At 39.5% G+C, this 27,230-nt stretch overlaps 1 protein-coding gene across 1 annotated transcript; it reads left to right on the top strand.

Annotated features, from left to right (window-relative positions):
* Positions 1-10,677: 10,677 nt before the first annotated feature.
* Positions 10,678-25,954, top strand: LOC137284859 (uncharacterized). Its single transcript, XM_067816881.1, has 18 exons — positions 10,678-10,783; positions 11,074-11,159; positions 11,256-11,304; positions 11,859-12,025; positions 12,361-12,445; positions 12,859-13,037; positions 13,409-13,490; positions 14,110-14,261; positions 14,812-14,917; positions 15,625-15,797; positions 16,335-16,392; positions 18,646-18,833; positions 19,162-19,213; positions 19,747-19,934; positions 20,646-20,718; positions 20,985-21,208; positions 21,595-21,658; positions 22,590-25,954. Exons 3-18 carry the CDS (start codon positions 11,265-11,267, stop codon positions 24,932-24,934), a joined length of 4,176 nt encoding a protein of 1,391 aa, XP_067672982.1. The 5' UTR covers positions 10,678-10,783; positions 11,074-11,159; positions 11,256-11,264; the 3' UTR covers positions 24,935-25,954.
* The last annotated feature ends 1,276 nt before the right edge of the window (positions 25,955-27,230 follow it).

Below are 27,230 nucleotides of genomic sequence, written 5' to 3'. Positions count from 1 at the left end.
CTCAAAACAACTTGGGATCAAGTGACAAAATGGCGGCAACCGTGCGTAGGGGCATTGTGGGTAAAAAGAAATACCTGATCCTTTTTCGATAGGCAGGCACGAAATCCTTCTCTGACCCAAGACAAAGACTGAAAACCACCACTTCAGTACATAAAACTGTTGCTTTTATAAAATGTCACGAGTTCGCGTGCCCATGGATTACCGGCTCATTACTTCCGGTTTTGTCTGTCAACACCTGACTCAGGTAAGTTCTATTGTTTTTACAGCTTAGCTAATTTTGATAATAGGAGCCTGTTAAGTGGGGACTGCCCCAATGAAGCCGACACACGAACCCCGACACACTAATGACCTGACACTGATTAGTTGTCAAGTATTTGAACTCAGTGTCAAAGTATGCCAACTATAAATGCTTTTAACGCAACACTTTACGCACTGCCTCAGTTTATTGTATAATTCACGCATATTCTGCATAAATAGCATCATGTAAGTACCGAACTGACAATTGTTTTAATGACTTATACTAATCTTCCTAAATGCTTATACTCTTTCACATTCCCAGGAGTTGGCAGTCTATAGCCTGTTTTTTATGTATTGCATCATTTACCTTTTAATTATTAATATATATCTGAACTATTGCTATTGCTAAAGTGGCTTTAATTTTATTTATTTTTATACAATATATTTACCGAAAGGAATACAAGCCCGTACACAACTCAATGATCCAATAAGTTATAATTAATATATAATAAAAGTTTGAGCAATGTTTCTATGCAGAGTCAACTCACCTTTTATTCTTGTATCTAGATATCTCTGTTTTATTATCTCTTTTCAGATAAAGAAAGCGTATGATTCTCAATTTGACAAAGCAGACAACCGAAACCTGGACTTGCCCCATTCATCCCAATCTAGAGAAACAGAACTAAGTGTGCCTCGCGCACATAGCTGGGCAAAGGCCATTTATAGCCATTCGTCCTTTCACCATTTGCATGTTTAGTACGGTTATTGTGAAGTTTGTGTGCATGATAGTTGGAATATGATGCTTCATTACATTACGAATAAACAAGAATGTGAAGGAAAAAAGTGTATAGTTTGTTCTTGTATCATCAGTTTGAAGCCACATTTAATATTGTGATATCCAAAGAATGATGCGTCAACAATTTACCTTTGTTGTCTTGTTCATCTAAGCAATGATACGAATCTACTATTCCTTCCCTAGGCACATTCAGATTGAATTATAACACCTCGTGAAAGCTAAGTCAGGAATGGAAACCAACACATGACCATAGCTTCGTGTCAGTTTCCATCACTGGAGCTTAGAGTATCCATTATGGATTCTATTTGGAAACTAGGTCACCCAGTTTTACTGAATGGATACCAACTGGATGTCAGGATGGTAAACAATTACACATTTTATGTTACTTAGTTCACAACAGCACAATGGAAACCAACATGAAACCACATTTTCTACTTTTATGTTGGTTTCCATTTAGTGAGATCTGAGAGTTGCAAATTCCAGGTATGGAAACCAACAAGAAACCCCCGAACTTAGTTTCATTTTAGTTTCCATTTACAGGAATACCAAAATCACATTTCCAAAATGGAATCTAGTTGGAAACTCAGTTAGTGAGTTTCAGGGAATGGAAACCAACTGGATTCCGCAATTACCCACATTACGGATGGTTTCCAGGTTTCTGGAAACCAAGTCATTTTTGTAGTGAAGGAGTTTATTACGCCACAGTAACAGGATGATTTTTACATGATTGGTACAAATAATTTTTAGAACATATTGACAATGAGTAATCAGTTGCCAAACTACATTATCATTATATGCTGATATACCAAGTACACAATCATCATACATCGATTTACACGACACATACTACATAAATCAAGATACATTTTCTTACACATATTCATCATACGTCGATATACACGACACATACTACATAAATCAAGATACATTTCTAACACATAACATCAACACAATTTCGTTCATACATCCTATAATACTAGCATATCCAAAACAACATTACGCAGTACATAATGAAATACACAGTGTCGAACACACTCTATACATTATACCAGTATCATTCAACACGAGAAAGTATTTACTCATAATACAATAATTTAAACAATACACGACACGCTCCACGACAGCCACGAAACCACTATTATCAAATAGACAAAACATGAACAGCAATACAGGGAGCGAGTTGGGTTTTACACAACAATATTTCAGCAATAGCTTGGGACACCAGAGATGGGCTTAACACATTGTGCCCACGTGGGGAATTGAACCCGGGCCTTCAGCGTGACGAGCAAACGCTCTAACCACTAGGGTACCGCTCCTGAACAGAGCAACAGAGAGTAATACAGTCTAAAATATATCAACGACCACGTTCCTCCTAAACATAACGACCTTGCCAAGGATCTTAACATGTGGTCACGATAGCAAAAATGTATTACAGAAAACATTGAACAGTAATGGTAACGATTTGCCAAGGTAGAAGAAAGTAAAGGGTCTTACCTGAGTGAATAAACAAGGAGTTTATTACGCCACAGTCACAGGATGATTTGTGACTGTGGTCGTCCCTGTTTTATACCCTATCCCGGTTGTCATAGCTAATCGGGTTTACTGATAATATTGCTGATAAGTTGTCGTATCTAAATCCTATTGCCTAATTCGACTACCGATAACGTACCTACTGCGAAGTTAAGTTACTCTATCTGTCAGAATTACATAAAGATTTTCGTAACGTATTTGACGACAACGGCGTTGACGAGCGAAAGACATGATGCATCTGCTGACACATACAAGATATTGGTCTTGGACATTCGATATCAGTGTGACCACGAGTGAAGTACACGATAAATTGGATTAGCCTATCTCTATCTGTTGACACTTACAAGATACTGGTCTTTGACCTTCGTTATCAGTGTGACCCTTGGCAGACTGGAGATGTGGAAAGTGTAGCATATTTCAATAAAATGTTCTGTCATAGAAGCTTTATAAAATATTGTGCATTTCCACCATGTTAATAATATCCCCCCGTTCGTTTTAAAATTTCGCCCCGAAATTTTGCATGAAGAAATGACACTATACAGATTTACACAACCAGAGATGGGTAGATAGAGATAGCAGGTAGTGTCCCTGCACGTTTCACAGAGCCGACTGGCAGTATGTACCCATGATGATCTATCAATATATACGCACAAAATGGCCTCTTTAAAATTGGATGCAAACAGGAGGCAATTCTGTATGGCAATAGAAAGGAAGAAGGTAAGGTGACAGCCTTACCTAAAGAAACGTCAGTGATGGTAAGCCCTGGCATGTCGACATATAATCTAGGACGAAACCAACCTACTATCTGGAGATTGGTGATGTTCACCGGAGCCTCTATGTTGTATTGCGTGATAGATTTGGTCAGTTTGGCAAAGGGTATGAAAATGCATTGGGGACCATTTGTTATTTCCAATACAATAGTACAAGACTGTTGATACATTTGCCGGAACATCTTGAGAGTGAAGCACAACAGTGGGAAAACAAGGACAATTGACTGAATAGTGAGGACCGTGATCATGGCATTGTCCAGGGTAAATTCGATTGACTCCAATGCCGCATAAGGGTTAAAGGGGTATTCGTGGGAACGTTATATTTGAATTGAGTTCCTAAAACAAAACACAAGAAAATTTGAGTTACTTAATGTGTACACCAAATAGAAGAACATATGGGGTTTGGGTGAAATTGTCCGGACAATTTCTAGCACTCTAGAACTATGTTTGATCTAGATGGTGTTGACATAACATGTTGACAAAGGACACATCCCAAATTCCCATGACTTACTTTATCTGAAGATATTTATAGGTAGCTCGTGGAATATGCCACGTAATGGGTCTTCACAACATATGTATACGTTTACATGTAGCTAATGATAAAGAACGAATATATCATGTCCACAATGAGTACTTATAAATTTGATGCTCACATGTTAAAAAAGAACGGTATGAAAATGTAAGCATGACATCACAGGGTATTGAATAACTTCTTGAAAGCTATTATCTAAAGCGATGGGTATAGACATACAACGCATGAGAAAAATCCCTGAAACCGGGAGTCTGGTTTGTATGGGACGACTCGGATCCCGCAGATAACGTTGATCTGCACTAAATGCGTATATGCGTAGGGCGTAGGACGTAGGACGTAGGACGTAACCATATCGTACCGTAGAGTAAGAACCTAGCCGATTTCAACAACTTAATCTGATAAAAATGTATGTCGGATAACATCACATAGATTGCAATACGTACTCAGTGTATGAAACCATGACAAACGGGAACGCGACGAATCAGTGACCGGAGAAGACACAACATAACTATACAGTATACTAACATACCTCACATACTCAAGAACGTCCTTGAGAAGTTCACGTACACAGTTCACGGTGAGAGTCAGAACCACGGTTCACAGATATTGTCACAAACATCGGAAAAAAACTTACAGGTGATTCTTGAGGTATGCCGAGGTTGACTTGATCTTGAAAGTTGATTCACTCACTTGATTGTTGGGTCCAGAAGAAGTTGATGATTTGTTGGTAAACGGCTGACATCTTGATGATGTTCCGGTTGTAACGGCTTCTGCTTCTGGTCTCCTTCTATTGTTATCCATGATGACGATCGAGGTGACGCTGTCTTTGTCGTCCCTCATGACAACCAGCTGCCGGTGCTTTACTGCGAAGTGGACAATGTAGGACGTAATACCCACATATCGGGACTGGAGGGGTTCCTGTAGTGTTGGTGCCCGGGGCAGTGGTTTGTGGGATCCTCAAGTGGCTAGTTAGTTCCACCCGGTTCTGTAGTGGAGTCAAGGGGCCGTCTGTGGATGGGTCGACTGGGTAGTGCGTCCGTTGTTGCCATGTGTGTGGGTTGGTGAGCCGCCATGGTCACTACTAGTCCTCCGCCGCCCATCAAGAACGAGCTGAAGTTTCAACTCGCTCAGCAGAGGCGCCAGTGGCACAACCAACCCACACAACACACGGGAACCTCTGAGTGAATAAACAAGGAGTTTATTACGCCACAGTCACAGGATGATATTTACATGATTAGGTACAAATAATTTTTAGAACATATTGACAATGAGTAATCAGTTGCCAAACTACATTATCATTATATGCTGATATACCAAGTACACAATCGTCATACATCGATTTACACGACACATACTACATAAATCAAGATACATTTTCTTACACATATTCATCATACGTCGATATACACGACACATACTACATAAATCAAGATACATTTCTAACACATAACATCAACACAATTTCGTTCATACTAGTATATCCAAAACAACATTACGCAGTACATAATGAAATACACAGTGTCGAACACACTCTATACATTATACCAGTATCATTCAACACGAGAAAGTATATACTCATAATACAATAATTTAAACAATACACGACACGCTCCACGACAGCCACGAAACCACTATTATCAAATAGACAAAACATGAACAGCAATACAGGGAGCGAGTTGGGTTTTACACAACAATATTTCAGCAATAGCTTGGGACACCAGAGATGGGCTTAACACATTGTGCCCACGTGGGGAATTGAACCCGGGCCTTCAGCGTGACGAGCAAACGCTCTAACCACTAGGGTACCGCTCCTGAACAGAGCAACAGAGAGTAATACAGTCTAAAATATATCAACGACCACGTTCCACCTAAACATAACGACCTTGCCAAGGATCTTAACATGTGGTCACGATAGCAAAAATGTATTACAGAAACGTTCTCGAAGTTGGCAACTGATCAGCCCGTGAACATGATATCTTGGCAAATAAACTGTTACCTTGGTGTAAGGAATGTAGGTATTACTCTGGTGTAAGAAATGTAGGTATTACCTTGGTGTAAGGAATGTAGGTATTACCTTGGTGTAAGGAATGTAGGTATTACCTTGGTGTGGAATGTAGGTATTACCTTGGTGTAAGGAATGTAGGTATTACCTTGGTGTAAGGAATGTAGGTATTACCTTGGTGTAAGGAATGTAGGTATTACCTTGGTGAAGGAATGTAGGTAACGGTCCTCAATGTCGATAGAAGAAGCTCTCCTTCAATTTTCCTCGCATGTATTCCATTTATCTCTAACGCAGTCCCGTAGCATATCTGGTGCCCCCGCCATGATTTTGCTTGGGTATTGCTAAAAGTGGGTCACTCACTCACCTCAGCCTCACAGTGATAGCCGTCACAGAACACAACCCGGGGGCGTCAAGTGATGCTCATGACTGAGACCTTTACCCGATGGTTTTGTTTATTGTTGGCTGGGGTAAGAAAAGAATAATTTGTGTCACTTCAACAGAGATTTTAATGGAATATTGCCTAATGATATTCAGTAAGTCAGAAATTATAGACCCCAGACGATCCTGGTTAGAAGTGGCATCCTGTAAACTATGCTTGTCGTAAGATGAAAATCATGGGATCGGGTGATCATTGACTTGGTTGACACATGTCATCGAGTCCCCATTGCGTAGTTCGATGTTCAGACAGAACTCTAGATTTACTTAAACATTATGCATAGTGATGAATGACAGTGACGAAGAATTTTCCTCGTGATATATATCCGTGAACAAGATGAAATTCATTTATTGACATTAATTGAACAATTGGAGAGTTAATATCAGGCTCACCGTGTCTCGGCTTGGAATCCATCCTTTGACCATGAAACGACCCCTTTCCTTAAACCAACATGACTAATTAATCCTAGTCCCCTGTGACCATCTTATTGGATACAGAAAACACACACACACACACGCAGAGAAAAAACAAAAACAAACAAAACAGCAATTATACCCCACCCCGACCCCTAAAAACCCAAACAAAATAAATAAGACAGGAAACAAAATAGCAGCAGCAACAACAACAAAAATAAGACTAAACTCATCCCAGAGATGTGAGATATAAGCTGATTTAAGTTGATTAGTTGCATACAGATATATTATTGTTTTGAAACTCGTGGCGATTTATAATATCATTTCCTAGAAATGTGCAAAGCGCACGTACAATCTCGAACACATGCCCGCAAGTATGTCCGATATACACTGTCATCAAATTTTCAGCTACTCAAGATTTTAATTACAATGAGATGTCTCCACTTAGGTAAACAGGATAATAACTTTTTCAGTTTGTAATAACATTTCACGCCTCGCCAATGCCACTGAATACACAGCGAATGACAGCGAATGACAATCAATGTGATTAGAATTTAAATGGTGAATAACGATTATACAGTATGGTTCAAAATTATTGAGAATAGCTAAAGCATTTCATATTATTAAACGAGAACAAATCAGATAAAATTGAATGTATTGTGAAAGTGAACTGACCTTTTCATGTTGTGTAGGTAACAATTTAATATTTTATCAAGTCTCCTTGAGCTTCACGGCACAGTCTAAGACGGGTAGGCATACTTCCTATCAGAGAGGTTAGTGTCTCGTGAGTTATGCTGTCCCAGTATCGGACCACTTCTCTCTTCATGTCTTCAATTTTTGTCAACCCCTTTTGATTCACACATTCCTTCATCATCCCCCAAATGTTCTCAATGGGATTTAAGTCAGGACTATATGCAGGAAATGGTAATGCAGTCACATTTTTCTCCTGAAACCACTGCTTGGCATGTTTTGCGGTGTGTTTAGGATCATTATCTTGCTGCAAAATCCAGTCATTTCCATAAAACACATGTGCACTTGGAAGGAGAAAATTATCTAATATGTTAGTGTAGCGTTGACTTGTCAGATTTCCCTCAAACACACACAGCGGGGTCGTTCCTAATAAGGATATCCCTCCCCATACATGAAACTTTGGGCTGTATTTAGGTCGTCGATACAACGGTGCTGACGCAGACTTTGTCCATATTTTCACATTATTGGGATATACCCATATTGAGCTTTCATCAGTAAAAATCACATTTTCCCAGTCAAAGTTTTCATGTGCCAAACACCACTCAACACGCCTGTCTTTATGTTCTTGTTTCATGAGAGGAGAAGGAATTCCAGTCTTGTTCTCCCATCCAAGATCAATCAAATTTCTTCTAACTGTAGATTTTGATACAACTGTTGATCCCCTTTCTATCATTTCATACCTGATGTTGGAGATGCTTGCCCTTTGCTTTTTAGACGCTAAAATTCCCAGCCGGACGCGATCTGAGAAGTCCAATTTTCTGGGTCTCCCTGCTCCTTTCTGGTGCCCAAAATCCTTTCCCTCTTTACAATTCTTCCTAATCCTATACACAGTAGAAAGAGGAGTTCCTGTTCTCTCTGCCAATGTATTTACATCATCAATTCCTTGATTACACAACTCAAAAATCAACCTTCTTTTATCTTCAGCAGACATTGTTGACAGTGCTGAGGAAAATGACGTCTGCTACAAATTCAGAGGAAGTAACTCTAATTGTACTATACTCGGTAGACCAAGATGAGTTACCTCCCTTATACCATTACTTAGTTTTAAGTATCAGTGAATCAGTTGAGGTGTTAGGATAGCTCAAAGTAAGAAGAAAAATTCTCAATAATTATGAACCAGACTATATATTGGCATGGTTTGTGGAATTGGTTTACTGAAACCTTGAACAGCGAGTCCGATATCCTCTAACATCTATACTCCATATTACTTAAATTGTATCAAATACAACTTTCATTAAATTTGAGCGATCAACATCGGAAACAAAAATCAAACGTCTCTGGTGTTACTCTATAACACTGATAGCAATATCAGCTGTGACTTGATTGACAGAAATCAGATCTGATAAGTGTGGAAGTACCCAAATACATGTACCTGCGATGCACCTTGCACGTCCATTTTACATAAAACTGCAAGAAGGATATACCACTTCTAAATCACAGATCTTTGTGTCCAGCGACACATGTACACTTATACAGTACTTTTAACGTCTTTGAGTAATATAATATATGTAAATTAGGAGATAAACATCATGTGTTGGCCAATTTCCGGGTGTTATTGAATATTTGAAGCACGGGAATGCATTTGGAACCGACGGCGTCAGCACATGATGTTTATCGACATTGTAAACACAAAAGTAAACCAAAGGGGTTTTAGTGTCTGCACTCGTTTACATCGAATACGGACACAGCAGTGAAATGTCATCAGCTGGTCGTTTCAGCTGGTTCTCATGGTAGCATCTGGAGTTGCTCACTTGTGACGTCATTCTAACTTTTCGTCACAATATGATTTGAATGACGTCACCACAGTTGCTGACACAACAAAACAATTGTTTACGTGTCAATACGCGGTGAATAGTCTTTCAGTTTCCGGGAATCTAATACCATTTAATCATGTTTTTCAACCAATCAGATTACAGAACACAGTAACTTTTGGTTTACAATACATATTACCAATTCTCTCGTAATCCTAAAATTTTCTTCTCAGGATTTGTTGCATTTAATCTGCAAATCTGAACAAACTGGTATCTCAACAAAAACAATGAACACACAACTACAATTACAACAAAACAACAACCATAAAAATACAAAAATATGTCTATGCCTTCATAATCCTTGTGAGGAATCTCTCATCAAAATCAACATTATCAGGTCAAATCGATTTTTACTTTCGCACTTGTGTAAGGTTATGTCATCAACACTTTTGTTACATATTTTGACAATTGTTGTTTGGAACACAATAGGTATTTAATAGATTTTAAAAAGACATATCGCCTGTGAGATTCTTTTTCGGAGGACAGTATATATAATGATAATATATAATGACTTAAAATTCATTCAAACCCAAACGTGAATGACAACATGCACATATATGCTTAACGGCTCAAATCTGTCTGGACACTATGATAAACGTGAATGGGAACGGTATTCACGACCGAAAAGCCACGAACACACGTAACCATTTAGAAAGTAGTTAAAACTTGCACATGCTATATATTCGGAATGACAGTTTTTTAGTAAAGTATCAATTCAAGTACTTCTTTAGGTTGTTCCATTCGGGATTCAAAAAGTCCTCGCTCTCAAAGTCATGCAAATAACTGTCATTGCACAAGTCATCTTATCCACATAGCCACCGCCGGTTCTACAAAAACTGAAGCAGGACAACTGGCTGTCGTGGGACAGCACAATACACTTTGTCATGATCAAAAGAAAATGGAAAGCGGTGGACCCTGGAAAGGCAACCTCTCGCATTCCTTTTTGCTGGGGTTTACATTTCCCTTCATTCAGGGCACCAGCAATCCAGAAATAAGTTTCGCATGCTGTACCCATGTGGGGAATCGAACTGAGTTGTTTCTTGTCAATAATGCGTTGGTTCCGCAGAATCGGGTTCTATTCGGATGGACCACTTTACACTTCTGATGAGGAATGTCTGTGGTAACAGCTATACAGCAACCACCAACAGTGTGCCTTTAGTTTGACTTTGCAGCGGTACCCATGTCTGTGTAGTGAATATTAGTGAATCGAGGTTAAGGGCACATAAACCCGGACGTTTGTCTGACAAAACGTACATAGCTGACATGCGTTCACTTTTCACGCCTTACTGAATAAACTGATAATGTATATGGATAAGTTACATAAAGACACACAGAAGTGTGTGCGACGAGGAGGGTCTCCCGATTCCGCGAATGCACTTCAAATTAACCGGAATCCTTTTAAGTCTATGAAATATATAGCTGTGTGAGTGCATACAGCGAATCACAACTGCATTGTGAAAGAGAATGCACAGGCTCCTGAAGAGAGACGGCAGACTAAACATTCATGTGAGTACTTTTTACTTATCCACCACTTGAGGTAGCCAGTAAGTTAAAGCGCGGGCTCCTAATGCCAAATAACCCAGTGGGATTATTCTCGTGTTGAAGCACACTTTAAAGTTCATCTTATAATGTAACCTGCCTTATCCGTTTTAATGGGTTAGGATCTCAAATATACTTGATTTTGATCATTTGCTGGCAGCAGTATTCACGAACTGAGTTGGGGCATTCTTATAGACAGAGTAGATACCGTCTGTCCCTGCCATTCCAACAATGATACGCAGTTATATAACTTTCAGAATCTGACAGAAATGTATCCAATCTAAAGAAAGTCTGCAGAGAGGCGACAGATTTGGACTTTCCAATGCCAGAAATATAGCAAGTTGTAAGTATACTTTTAGTTATGTCAGCATTAGTTTACTAATACAGAAAAAAGAGTGTTGTAATGATGGATATATTTTATATTTCTCCCTTGTTCCAGTAACTCACAATGGGTTGTGGCGCATCGGTTCCTGTTCATCCACATCCAGGTAGGTTTAAACTTTCATGTAAAGATCAGTGAAGACCCGCTTCTGAATTGGTCTTCAGTAACCCCTCCTTGTCGTAAACGGCGACTAACGGGATCGGGCGGTCATTCTTGCTGACTTGATTGACACATGTCATCGTATCCCAGTTGCGCAGATCGATGTCCTTGGTGCTGTTCACTGGATTGTCTGCTACTGGTCATTATTTACATACCGACACCATGTAGCTGGAATATTGCTAAATGCGACATAGAGTTAAACTCAGTCATGGTGTGTGGCTCAAACAAACCAACTAATAACGTTTTGGGAATCTCGACGTGTTTCGTGTTTCATCTGTAGATACTTTACTTAAAGACATTGCCCCATCGCCTCGTACCCATATGCTACTTTTTTTATCCACCTCATTCACCGTCTGCACTGTAGTTAAAATTGGTTTTATGTGCAGCCAATGGTTGTTGCATCCTTGTTGCTTGGATCGAGGTCCATTTTGTCAATCATGTTAGGTTGTAATTGTACATATGTTTGTTGTAAATCATGTTGTCAATCGATATGACTTACAGCCAGCAACGTGCTTGTCGATCTTGACGTCGCTCTGAGAAAAGACCAGTCTGTCGAAGACAACAGAAAGGAAACCGTGGCTGTGCTGAGACGTTTACGTAAACTCAGAAATGTTGGAGACAGGGATCTGCTGGACACTTGCATCCTCCTTCAGGAGGCAAAAGAAAAGGTAAATCAGTCGAAATCACCTTACTCCCGCCCCCCCCCCCCCCCCCCCAAGATGTACTGAACGTTTCCATCTGCCGTTGATCGTGTCATGTCCGGGTGAGGGAATTGGTTTTCAGCAACTCATGATTGTCGTAAGAGGCGACGAACGGGGTTGACAGGCTCCTATCCTGTTGCATAGATCGATGCTCACTGGATTGTCTGGCCCAGACTCGATTATATACAGACCACCGTCAACAAACAAACATATAAGCATGTTTAAACCCAGGTCATGTTATGAAAGAGACACGAAAGAGTTTCTCATGGCACAATTACAAATTCAAATTCTTCCTTTTATAGAAAGGGAAAGCAGCACAGGAACCAGGAACTCCTTCCACTCGGCTGACGCTGGCAGATATAGACCACCAGATACGTATTTACAACAGTACGTATGCGTAACAAGACTCACTGTAAACACCGTATTGATATATGTCTTTGTCTTCAAGTTTGGTTATATACATTTGTATTTGGCGTGCTAATGTTTTTGCTGGAATATTGCTAAAAGCGATGTAAACCCATAGTCACTCACTCGCTCACTCACCAGGTGTCCACGAAAAAGGTAAACTCTTTCTCCCCACTCACTATACAGTAGACACCTGTCTGCAGATCTGCTCAGTGTAGATTTTCCATGTAAAGTGGGTATATTATGTGATGTACATTGCTTGTTTGAGCTAACACGACATATCAGCTAATGAGAACAAAATCTGAGTAAACATTCAAACCGTAGTCAGCAGTCACCCAGGTCATAGACCATTTACTATGCTATCCTCCTTAATTTGCTTTCTTCTTTCTTTACAGCCGAGAGGTTATGTGTGGTCATAGATCATAGAATAAGGGGACTCTATAGGGACAATTCCTGGATTACCGAACTAAAATCTGGAAAATTAAGAAACGTAGAAATGAACAGCAATGGGTTATATTTCGTTGACGAGTACTTGGAAGAATTCCGGAAAAGGAGAAGTGAAAAGGAAAACAAGGTTAGACCGAACCAAAATATTTTGCTTCTGACAATAACGCATTCTTATGATTCTTATCGCAAAGAAAGATAACATAATAACAGCCTTCTCACCTCCCTCAATACAAAACAACCAAACGGAAACAAGTAAACAAATAAACCAACGATTCAAGATTTCTACAGCTGGCAGTTTATCTTAAAGAACCCATACACCATGAAACACCTAAACGGCAAAACAGTTTGTAAACTAAATAATGCCAATGTAGACAGCTGACCCGTTTAATGCTTTATTAATAAAATGTTCTCCAGCAAATATACTTCACTGACGTATTTAATTGTCTCGTGACAACATGACATTAAATCTATGTTGCCATATTTGGACATGTGCTTCAGGAAGACACTACAGACCCCACCAACATCTTCAGTCAACGACTTAACAGGCAAGAGATCCAAGATTCTGTGGATCTAGTGAACCGTAAGTAATACTGATGTATCGTCGGACATTTTAGAAACGTAAACACTGAGAGATCCTGGTGACAATCCGCTCCTGCAACATGATGGGAATGTTGTTCAATCAACGTGTTCGGAGGTACAGTTGTAGAAGTGTGGCTCTATTATTTACATCCGACGACAAAGAAGGGTAATGCAGACCCGCAAATATCCGGGTTAGAACTGATCTTCAATAACCAATGCTTGTCGAGTGACCAGGCTCGCTCACGTGGCTGACACACATTATCGTACCGAGGTTGCATAGATCATTCTGTTGATCACTGGATTGTCTTGTCCAGACTCGATTATGTTGAGGTCCCGCTGCCATTTAGCTGACATGTTGCTGAGTGCAGTGTTAAACAACAAACCAACCAACCAACTGCTACGTCTACTGGGAGACGTCTAAGCTCTGTGCCGACCAATGTCTTTCTGTTGATGGTATACTGTTGGAGGTTACCATTGAGCACCGACTCTAAACGTTGATCTAAAGCCGTGGAAACGGGACAACAAAAGGTGTCAGGGTACATATGTTGCGTTGGTGATATTAAATATGCAATATTTTTTCTTCAAGAAAGAAAAGTAACATTTAAGTGTAATTGTGACAGGTCACCAGTCTGTCGTCAGAGTGATGATGTCTGAAACACCCCAACAACTAATGGCGTCAATGAAGATCAAGTATGTCGACGTAACACAAGACGTGAAAGGAAAGAAGGAACAGACGTTTGTCTCCTATCACAAACTACTGAAAAAGAGCAAGGTTATGTGCTTATCAATTTATGCGTTCATAGCGCTTTTTCAATTGTACAATGCTGATCACATATTGAGCAAATGGTGATTATAAAATGGATCTCGACAACCATGCTAATTAGAATACCCATCGTAAACAATTATAGTGGATCTCAGATAATGCTGCAATTGCGCCAAACTAATCATGCAGAACGAACTGCCATTTTATACGTGTCACCCGCAAGCCTCTTTGTTCAATGGGCATGAGGCGTCATGTAATCTTTCGTGCAGATAGTGATCACACATACTTGGGTTTAAAAATGGCATGCTGAACTATAGACGTAACCTACTGATACAAAGAACTGTAGGATCGCTTTTGGTGTTGTTTAAAGTGTCGCGTGTACAAACTGGCGTGTACAAACAACATGAGGTTTTCATGGGGAGCGTACAGAACATAAAAACAAACATACGCATTCAGATATATGCACACGTTCGTAGTTTTCATATGGTATGCCTTCTGGATAAAGTCCAATCCGGCCTATATTGAACTATCTGTTTCCTTACCGTGTTCTGTTTTTCAGGAAGCTGGCAGGGAGAAAGACCTGTATATGAGGGTTGCGAGAAATGACAACGTAACTGGCGAAGACATAGAAGAGTGTCTCAAGGAAATTCGTAGAATAACTACACGTATGTAATTAAATGTACATAATACTTTCAAACATTTAGCTGATTTAATAACCCACTGGAAGTACCAACGGCCGTCTATAACATTTGTGTCCATATGCTGGATGCGAGACCCGACCCGAAAATATAGCAGGAAGAGTGAGTGAGTGGTTGAAAGAGTAAATCTCACATCGGAAATATTTAAACCATACCGTGAATATGACGGCTGTGCAGCTTTGGAAAAACACCTAGCTCGCAATTAAAACATAAAGTGAGAAAAAGTGCCCTTTTTGATTGTTTAATCGATGACAGTATTTCGTACAGATCTGTTCAATTACGTAGCTGTAATGTACATTTGGAATGAATCCACCCTTACCCCGTTCCTTCTAACAATTAACAACACCCTCTAAAAGGTCCTCCTCCAACTAACTAACTAACTAACTAACTAACTAACTAACTAACTAACTAACTAACTAACTAACTAACTAACTAACTAGGGGCTTGAAGCCTAAAGTGTACTTGAGGATATTGTCAAGGAGGTACATCCACAAGGATATATCAGTTAAGCAAATTGTTTAGAGATGACAAATGAGTAAATAGAAAGGGCGTGGTTAGGGGGTGTTAGGTGTGTGTGTGTGTGTGTGTGTGTGTGTGTGTGTGTGTGCGCGCGCGCGCGCGTGTATATATATATATATATATAGATATATATATGTATACAAGTTGTATTGCAGATCATGATGCTATCGTGAGAATCAATCAAGTTATATCAAGACAAAATTCGAAGGGTCTCATGGCTGCCTTACAAGACCCACGTTCTGAGCTTGAATTACCTTCACCTTCAGATGAGATAGCAGAGATAGAAAGAAAATACCAGATACTACTGCACGACGCTTACACAGATACGGTAAAGCCTTACACATTTATACCTGTTCACTAGCGGTATGGCAATGAAGCCTCAGCAATTGGGAATTCCGATGAGTTGACTCTCTGGGCTTATTATGAGTGGTGACCATATGCAGGGAAGATTTGGCCATAAATCAGATGTCATCATATCGACCTCAGTTGTTGTTCATAATGTCCACAATTGGTTGGCCTGGTTACTTAAGGGCCGTCGTCACATTGCTGGAATATTGTCGTATACAGCGTAAAACAACACTCGGTCTTTTTGAGCTATCGTAAAATCAAGAATAGAGCAGTTATATCACAGATACAATAAACCAGACCTGAAGATAATGTTAAACGCGCCATCATTTGCAATATAGAGCTAGTTCCCAAGGTAAGCCAGGATACTCGCATGTGTATGTGTTCTCAAGCTAAAAATATAAATCACATAATCCAGTTTAGTAACAAATGTGAGATTATGAAGAACGGTTGTTCTTATACTGTTCATAAAAAACTGCGTGACAGACTAGGATACATCTTCTAACGCGATGTTTTGAAGGCACGCCAAGAAACCGATGTCAGAATGGAGAAAGATGATATCCAAAAAGTCATACGGAGTACGTGTTCCTAGTGATAAATGAGATCATTTGAATCTTTGGTATAGTCTTGAAATGTATCACTTTTGATAGATATCATTTGAATCTTTGGAAATCGAGTTGGAATGTATTGCTATTAATAGATCAGATCATCTGAATCTTTGGAATCATTTTGGAAAGACTTGCTGTTAACAGGTAAGATCATTTATATGTTTGGAAATAGTTTTTTGAAAGTATTGCTGTTAATATGTGAGAAAATTTAAATCTTTGGAAAGCACGTAAGAATGTATTGCTATTAATATACTGTCAATAAAGAAACTTCCGATTTCTTCAGGGCACTATAAAAGAACAAGAGATGGTTAGATGGTTAAATTGTTATTATTTCATTGCTGAGATCTGTGTCATGTACTTGATACACTGGCAGTGCCACAACCAGTTCCATTAGGCTACACTGCCGTTCAAAACATTGGGTATACAGAGTGTCAAGTCACAAGAATAAACATTCGAAATTTCTCAGTTCAATATTGTGTATATTCGCCACTGCCAAACACTGTCTCACGACTGCCTGATGCTGAACACGTTGTTGGGGATTCTGCGCCATTCCTCTTGCAAGGCAGCGTCAAGTTCCTGCAAATTCTGAGGTTGGTTCTAAGACCACGAAGCCTTCTCTCAAGTGCATACCAAACGTGCTGTATTGCATCAAGGTCAGGGGACCTCGATGGCCAGTCCATGACGTTGATTCCAGCGTTTTGAAGGAAATTTCGTGTCAACATCGTGGTATGCGATCGAGCATTATCATGCTGGAACTGTAGACCTGGGCTATGAGCCGCCATGAAAAGAACGATTTTAGGGGTGAGCACCTGGTCGCGGTAAGCAGCAACTGTGAGGTTTCCACGAATGACCAGAAGTCGGGAACGGTTGTTTCCACAGAAAGCACTGCACACCATGCAACTTCCGCCCCCGAATCTGTCGACTTCCTGTGCACAACATTGGGCATACCGTTCACGACGTTGTCTCCAAACTCTATGCCTGCCTTCCGCGAATCTGTGGGTAAACCTGGATTCATCGCTATAAACGACTCGATTCCAGTCTCTCTGGGTCCATCAGAGGTGACATTGGGTCCACAGCAGACGTTGGCCTTGATGAAACAGTGTCAATATTGGCCCGCAACCGATTTCGAATCGTCTGTGAGGCCAATCAACCTCTAAACATCTCAGCCCTGGTTGGTATAGCCGGAAGAAGTTTGTCACGTAGGTGACGTAGGACGATTTGACGGTCTTCTGCCCGTGACGTCACACGTGGACGACCCGACCTTGGTCGATCAGAAGTGGTGCCAGTTTGTTGTAGACGACCTCGCAAGTCATACACAGTACGACGGCTGCATGAAATTGTTCTTACGACGTCAATAACCGCACGCCAATGGCACGTTAACGTTGCACATTTGACAATCGTGGTGTTTAAAGTACCGTTAGATCTGAAGTTTAAAACTGTTTTTTTTTCATTCTGGAGGCCAATGCAAACACGTGCAAATGAAGAAAACTTCGATACAAAGATCATGTGATCGACTGCACCTGCAAAACCTGATTTGGTACTAACGTCATTTGCACGACGAATGGGTTTGAGTGGGTTTGGCTAACGTTTTTCTAGAGTCGAAAGATAGGTATCCCATTCCGGATGCATAGATGTATCATCAGAGAAAAATTATTCATTATTTTTAAAAATTACATTTTGTGAAGTTTCTTTTTTGACTCAGTATAGATGAGATTATTTGAATCTTTGGAATCACGTTGGATTGTATTGCTATTAATTATAAAAAGTTGAGATTATTTAAATCTTTCCAAATCGTTTTTGGAGAGTATCGCTTTTATAGATCAGATAATTTGAATCTTGGGAAATCATATTGTAATGTATAGCTATCAAAAGACGAGATAGTTGATTCTTTGGAATCGTGTTGGAAAGTATTGCTATTAATAGTTTCTTTGAATCTTTGGAATCGTGTTGGAAAGTATTGTTGTTAACATGTGAGATCATTAAAATCTTTCGAATTGATTTGGAAAGTATCGTTATTAATGCATGAGATAATCTGAATCTTTTGTAATCTCATGCGAATGCATTGCTATTGACAGATGAGATTATTAAATCTTTGGAGATCGCTCTGGCTATTAATAGATGAAATTATTTGAATCTTGGGAATCTGGGAAAGTCTTAACATTGATTCGAATTTGAATACATTACCCTACAAGGTGGAAATATCTATTTCTCAACATTTATCAGGTCTGGAAATACTTAAGGAAATAGACACACTAGAAGACAAACAGACGAAGAAATTGTTGGAAAATCTCAGAAAGGATGAAATGGACATCAGTGAATATATTGTGGACCATATGGACGAATCTGAGGAGCGTTGCTACGCAACCTTGATTTTTGAGAAACGAGGGAACAAAAGAGTAGGTACAGCCTTTGCTTGGAGCAAACGATCTGTCAATTCTAGCTGATTTGCAATGTAAATGATATGAATATTTAAGATAATTTCAGTAACGAAAGTGATGAAATGAACTTCTATAGATAGGTTATGGTAAAGTAATAGTTTTCATTATTTCCTTTATAAGTTTCTAAACATGATACAAATGCATACACAACAATGATATATACAGCCAAAAATCATATACCCCCCCCCCCCCCCCACACACACACAGAGATATATATATCAGATTTGTCAATTTATGAGATATATAAATGACAGTGGCATGTTATGTACATTGTATTTAATCCTTCTAGGACACAAACAAGGAGGACAGTTGCAAATTCTTGACACGTCGAGAAGTAAGAGACATTGTCAAAGGTATGGTGGACTGCCTATAGCACGACTTGTGCTGTTATGTGTTTCAATTGAATCTCAAAGGGAGAGCCCTATAACTGAAGGGCTGTCTAAAATGATCGATAATCGGAATTATTACTTTAGCATATTCTTTCGGCTACCAGTTTTCGCGAGTCCATAAAAACAGGTATTGACCTTGTCACCAGTCTATAATTGTATAATATAGTCGTATGGATATTGTCATTGGTTGTCGATATGTAAAATGTTTTTTGATAAAAAACATGTAACAACTTTTGTGATAGAAATCATATTGAACGTGCACACACACAATACCGATTTAGTACTTTATTCATATATTAACAATAATGCAAGCAAAAACATGTCAACTCTCACCATGCCATCTATATATTTATTTAAAACATTTTGGACTTTTCTGCTCAAATTTACCTTTGCGATATTTATCGATGATAATCAATAGTAAAGCAGGAATCAAACAGAAAAACACAGCTCTCAAAATATACTTATGCCAAAGCCATACAAATACCTTGTGATTTCAGAATTTAAGGCCGTTTGGGATATACAGCGAGGAGATTTGTACAAGTTGGAGAAACGTTGGGACAGAGTGCTCCAAGAGGCTAATGTTCTTCCAAATGACTCGGCGAGACGTGAAGAAGCAGACTTTGAGAAGTTACATGGCTATCGAAAGCTGTTTGAAGAAGTCATTGAACACAAGGTATCGCGTAAAGTTATTCTTAATTTCCTACTTTCGAGTGTATGTTCAATCGCATGAATTCTTGAGTTCTGGGTTCCAATCGCCAGTTCGCCAACGCTTTGATTCTTTACGTATCATGGGCATATCTGTGGTACCAAGGCGGAGAAGGTCCTATTTCAAGTCTGACGCGGGTGAATCTCGCAGGTCATTGTGTCCTAATCGCGTAATTTGATGCGCATGATGTCAATCGCTGCGTAGTGTGGCTCAGATTTGTTGTGACATTTCGAAGATGGCGGTGTCTGGTACGTCTAAGAAACGTGGTTCGTGCACATTTATCTCGATTCGACGTTGTCACGGGTTGACGTCCACTACGGCCAGTCCCTGACGTCGTCATGTATATTCGATTGATTTAAGTATGACGTCACTATGCGACGTTCAGAATGCATGGATTCCTTATGGCGAAACCTCACCAAGGCGATCAAAAGTGTTTGAACTCTTCCCAAGACTTCTCAGGAGGCAATGATGTCTGGCCATTTTAAGACGTCCCAGACCAATTCCCGGGATTTGTCTCATAATACAACAGACATTTCGTTCGTTTAGGTATGTCTTGCCTTTTTTTTTGAATTACATTGTACTGTATGTACATGTGTCAAAGAAAGTTGAAATGGTAATGAAAGTTTAAAGGTTCGAATTAATCCGTATATGATGTTCAGTTAACCATTATTATTCACTCAACAGAAACAGAATAAGGAAAATGCAAGTCCTGGATTTGAAAATCTTCTGAAACGGCAAGATGTCCAACGCATTATATTTAAATGTAGGTATCTAGAGAGAGAGAGATTGATCCTGCTGGGGTATTAGGCTACACCTATATCCAGTTCACATAACACGCAACCGCCATTGACGCTGGTTCAGGTTAGACGCCTGCCCGGAAAGTAAAAAAAAATGGTGGATCTCTGGCCGTATCTGACTAAAATCCTTTACACACAAGGCGTATAGTTTATGGAAATCTACTTAAATCTACTTTAATCTACTTAAATCAATATGTGTAATCAAATATACTATTATTATCTAATTTTTCAGTGTACCCAGCTATCATCAGGATAAACGAAGTCATAGAAGAATACATCAAGGCCAAAGAGCGAAAGAAAGAGAAAAAGGTCATCGATGACCTCGAAAAGAAATGCCTCAGGGCCATAACTGATCCGTCCGCTAAACTGGTGACGGGACTTGTTGTGAACACCGAGCAGAAAGGGTATCTCGCAATGCTGTCTGGAAAAATAGACGGGACCACACCTTGCCCAGAGGTCAGAGCTTACTCACTCTGTTTTACTTACATCCTTTCAGAGCATACCTTGGCTTATGTTCGAGATTTTAATAAAATTGTTTGCTATCTGAGCGTTTCGTTGAGCATTCTTCCATTGGTTCATGTAGATTAAAAATGTATTGAACTGAAAATCAGTATCTTATTGGAAAACCCTAGCCTCTTCATATCATCACCGAAATGACATGATGTTTTTTCTACGTCATCTCTCCAATGGAACGTAAAGACATGATTCACTAAGACGATATTCACTGGAATCACCCTCTCAACTGACATTACAATATTAAAACATGTATACATGCTGAGAATTAAATTATTTCCATATTTTTTGTATAAAACGCTTGTTAATATGGCTGCATGTCGATGCAGGATCCTGAAGACAAGTGTTTCAACAAGCGACTAACTTGGAAGCAAATACAAGAAGTTATTTCTGGTAAGCATGCTGTTAATTGTTTTAGTGTTAAACGTCGCCCTCACATTCATGCCAGCTGTATAGCTGTGGTCTGGAAATAATCCAGTGTTGACATTCCAGTGATCAGCAACATGGGTATCGTTGGTATGCAACGAATGTGACAAAAATGTCAGCGACTCTGACTGATGATATTAGACACCTGTCACGACAAACGTGATTGCCAAATCGATTCTAAGCCCGATTCTTCATCAAAAGGTTATCTGGCTGTCGAATTTATGAATTACCATAACGAAATATTAAGCCAAGAGTTATAGAATATGCTACAGGGCACTAAACCGTAGGGAGTTTCCCGCTATATTATGACATAGGGTCAAGAAGAATGTTCTGGAGTTTTTAAACGGATCTAAGGGGGTTAACCCCTGCCCTCATTTCACTTCACATATCAATTGACAAGAGGACCAGTGTGGAAATCATTTGTGCCCTACACATGCATCTTAGGCCGATGGTGGAAACCGTACCGTTGTTACAGTGAGGTGAAAAATACGATCACTGTCTTTAAGCATGTACTGAAACTCTGCGAATATTATGCTTATGTCGTGACTTGTGTTTATTATACACTTTGTGACGTTTAGAATACAATTGTTTAGGAGTTATTACTTTGTTTCACTCTTCAGTCCTCTAAGGGCCTGGTTTCAGGTTTAAGTTTTACCTTCAACTTAGAAATCATCACGTAACAAAATCCAAGAAAAGTTAAAATGTAAATAACAGTAACGTTTTTCACACACAAAATACGAAAAGGCAGAGTAGGTTCAGGTGTCGTATGATGTGCGTGGTGTTATCCAATGCTGTGTGCATATTTCAATGTTCATTCAACTTTCATTCTGCAAAAACTGGTAAAAATATGGTAGTTTTTATTCCTTCACCCAATGCATGTTTAATGGGTATTTTTCAGATTGGAAAGTCTTTGAAGGTTTTGTGGAAAAGGTTGTGTCTCGGAGAGTAAACGATATCCAATGTCTTAATTATTACAAAGAAAAACTGGAAGACATGACAGGCACGATAAAATATTACCGGTACAGAAGAAAGGAAGAAGAGGGGGAAGTGTCGAAGGAATATACTGATAAAAATGAGGGAGAGGACTTTGAAGAACTTTGGGGCCACACAGTTCTACATTTAGCAGTATGTGCTAATAAGACAGAAACAGCTACAGCAATTTTGAAAGATGCTCCAGATCTTATCAACACCGACATAGGTACCTGGCCCGATAACAAAGACACTTACAAAGGACTGACACCCTTCCTCATTGCAGTCGCTCAGGGTAATTTTGTCTTGGTAAAACTCATGCTCGGAATGGTTTCAAAGGATGCATGTGATAGGGAGTGGATTGGTAAAATGATGAAAGGAACTGTATTCATGGCACAGTTACCGTTCCACACAGCTGTCCTGTGCTACATGAACGATCCAAACAAAGACGACACATACAGGGAGCCAGAAAATAGATTTGTGAAGACCATTGAATTACTTAGTGAAGAAGAGGATGTGTTCAAAAAGACGAACTACTTAGGAGATACAGTGCTCCACAGCATCATGCGATTTGTAAAGTGCTTTCCTGCGTGTGAGGAACGGACAGTAGACATGATGCCATATTTAGAGTCATTAATGAAACAAAAAGCAGAGGGTGCTAAAGAAGATGTTCTTGACTACAAAAGAAAGATATTTTTTAGACAAAACGAGAATCACATGACAGCACTTCAGCTTGCAGCCGAAAGTGGTCACATAAAACTGTTTGCCTACTTATTCAAAGTTAATGGAGTCTATCTCATGGAGCATCCCCACGATGAACTCTATGAGATACGACGCTTTGATGTGACTGAGATGGACAAAATTGCCTTGATTGAAGCTCAGGGGTCTCTACCACCGAAGAGCAAACCGGGAACTGACGATAAAAAGGGCAGCTCAGTGGAGGCAAATGGTAAACAGAAACCCTCCCCTCCTAACTCAACAGAGTCAAATGGCGTTAAACCTGAGAAAGGAACAGAGCAACCTAAAGTTGATGATGGTCCGTTTCATAGCAATTCTGTTGCCGAAATACTCTGTTGTCAGAGACTACCAGTGGCAACTGAACTGGTTCGTGGAGACGTGTTTGAAGAAATGGTTCGTCGTAAGATGGATGCATACCGGCCTCTCTTACTGTTTCTGTGTATATTCCACGTCTCTTCGATTTGCATTTTGTGTGTGTATGTTGTTGCAAGAGCTGGTGTTACTGAAGGAATATACTGGCCAAGTGGATTTCTTGAATTCTGTAACATTTACACTTTTGTATGTTCTATTTTGTACTTCGTACAAGAATTCCCATTTCGATTTTGTTTTACAAAGCAGCCATTTGCATTGACAGCAATGCACCACAATGTTGTGTATAGGGTGACCTTTGTCCTGTTTGCTATTTTTTTATTTGCCGATTCAATACTGTACAGGATACCCAATTCAGTTTTTGTTAACTACAAAAGCACGTGCCTCGTGCTGGCTATAATTGTTGGTACATGGCCAATATTGTTCTTCCTGCGAATGTGCAGGCGTTTTAGCGTGTATATTGTCCTTTTAAATGAGGCTTTGTTTACGGCTGTTGTGCCTTTTGCTGGTTTAATCCTGATGCAGATGTTGGTTTTCACGGCATGCATGCATGCATCGTTTCTACACAGTGAAGCAAATACTACTGTTGTAGATGACTTTTCACAGTATGGTGTGTCATTCCTGACCATGGGAAAACTGATGGTTGGATTAACAGAAATTGAACAGCTGTTGAAATCCCGTGAAGATGGGATAGTATTATTTCTCTTTGCCCTGTTTATACTGATCACCTTTCTGCTGATGATCAATGCCCTTATTGGCATTATGACCAATCGATTTCACGACACACAAACAAACAATGAAATGGTTTGGCGGTTACAAAACCTATCAGTTATCATCTTTATTGAAGGTTGGTATTCTAAATGGACTTCAAACCTGCCAAATTGCTTTCCAAGGCTTGGGGTTGATCATAAAGAGTCAATTGGTGAAAATACAGATAAAGACAACCAGTCACCTACTGGCGACTTCACTCGAAAGAGATTTGTGATGTCTTACAGGAAGGTTCGAAGCAATACAGCAGATAATCCTACAAACGCTGAGCATATTCTCCGACAACAGGTGAAAAAGAGCGACGAACTTAATGCTAAAGTGGATAGGTTATTAGATTTCCAAGAGTCTAAGAGTTATGATGGCACCAGAGCCTTGCAAATTTACCATTATCGGTGCTAGTTCATACGTGAGCACTGTGCATGCATGCGCGTGTGATGTGAGGTAGTGATCAAGCTCTTTAATGGTGGTGAAATAATTCATTGTTACCAGGCACTCCAGTATATCGCCTGGTGTGATGGCACAATGAACAAACACACCAAGCCAGAGTGTTACTGCTCTTCAGTGTTGTTATGTTGTTAACCAACGTCGGAATGCGGCCGACTACTTTACAATGGTATTATATGCTATTATATAGAACGAGCGCAGACCTGCTCAAAGAAACCAACAACCCGAAGGCTATATGTATTTTGAATCTCCATGAATAATAGTGTCGTTTCTTTGTTCACCAGATATGATTTGACGAGAATTTATTTTGATATTCTAACTGTGGAATTCCCAATTTTAGAACACTATCTTTATATTGGTTTGTATTCCACAGAATGTCAAATATTTTGTCTGTGTTGTAATAATCTCTAAATATATACGTTTTGTTCATAGGACATCTGTATGTTACATAATATGTACACTGTTGTTCTGGTTTCTGTTGTTCCAAACAACAATCTGAAAACCACATAATATAAGGATGTTCTTTGGAGCAAACTGAATATGAGGCAACGACTCTATCTATATGAAACACCATTAGTACAAAAGGTCCATGGTATGGGCACCTTTAATATCAGCTGCAGACACGGGTACAAGTGGAGATGAATCAGAAAGCGTAGATCTGACACTGATTAGGATGACATCAAAGAACTAAAACGTCCTGAAAGATATAATGAGAGATAATGAACTTATTACGTATGAAGAAAAGTGTTGGATGATAGCCATACTCTGAAATACTGAAGTGGTGCGAAACCTTAGTCTGAAACCGACTGATTCTTATATCAAATATAATCATGATTTGAGCGTTACCAAACGAGACAGCACAGATTGACCCGTTGTCTCAGTCGAAATATGCTGTTCTGGCTAGAGTGTCTGAGGGGTGTCAGGATTATAGTATCAGAGGTCATGCATACACTCTGGCTAGATTCGTGGTTTAGTGTTTGTGGCGTTTGTCAGTGTGGTTAAGGACTATATTTTTCTATTGTTCTATTTTTCTGTCTGCCACCCTGCTGTTGAATGTGGTTTACCATCACAGGGGATACTTCCCCCACGTAGGATATTTCAGATAGTTCATTTGCATTTAATTATTGATTTTGTGAAAACGTACACTGAATTACAACATTTGGATTGGTATCTTCTGTACATAGATCTGTTATTACAGAAATGGTAGATTAAATTAGCAACTAAGATTGTTAGTGGCTGTATTCTCAAAGGGGTTAAAATCTTGTAAAATTATTGTCCTCCTGAGAGGGTATTAAAGAACTCGCCTTTCATCGCATTGTAGGGTTACCGGGTTTTTAATCGTAGAATATGTCATTTTAATTCCTGAGTAGCCTTGTCAATAACCATCATGGCTGAAGTGGTGGTGTAAATCCAGTTAGAGTCCACGCAGGTAGAATATGTACTATAAATCCCCATTGTCTTCAGTATGGTGATCTATCTTCACTGTCGATCTAAAGACCGGTTTATTGTATTGTTGGTTACGGAAATTCTTTTTTTTTTCATATTGGTGCACTAGTTTTAAGAGTGATTCTGTGATAATCTAGCGATTTTATTGTCTTTCATTGACAAGTATAACATATACAAGTTGGTTAATAGTAATAGATAGATTAGTAGTCAGGATATGGCTGAAGTATTGCTGATGTGACTTTGAATGTAACTCACTCACTCACTGAATGCAGGTTAAGGTGTTTAAGTACTCCTTCCAGACCATAACCCATCACAGCAGTAATACACGTTAGCTTCGGAAATTGTTAATTCTTTGTGGAAGGAGTATAGACGATCAAGAAGCATAATATACTATCCCCAAGAAAGACACTCATAGGCGACAAGTTTTTAAAATCCTACCGCCCCAAAGCAACAGAAATCTCCTTTCGAGTTGAAGTTGTGAAGCACATGACTTGCAGCTCGTTGCAACCAAACAGGTACAACAAGTTACTGTCCCCGTACAGGCAGGCTTCTAGTTACCAATGCAGCCCAAGAACGCTACATCTTGGTACTGCAGTTGCATGATCGTACTGCTACGGGTGAAAGCACACAGCAGACAGGGTGCCTGGACTTCAGAGGATATGCGGTCAAACTGTACGGGACAGGCTGAAAGAGACTGATCTGACAGCCTGGAAAACCGACGTCGAGGTCATGCTACGTCACCATCGTGGTCATCATCTGCATAGACGTCATCCACTATTAAAGTGATGTAAAATTTCATGCACTA

The sequence above is a fragment of the Haliotis asinina genome, chromosome 5, assembly GCF_037392515.1.
Source record: "Haliotis asinina isolate JCU_RB_2024 chromosome 5, JCU_Hal_asi_v2, whole genome shotgun sequence".
Taxonomy (NCBI): Eukaryota; Metazoa; Mollusca; class Gastropoda; order Lepetellida; family Haliotidae; genus Haliotis; species Haliotis asinina.
Note: the sequence above shows the minus strand (reverse complement) of the source record. Positions and strands in the feature narration are given on the sequence as shown.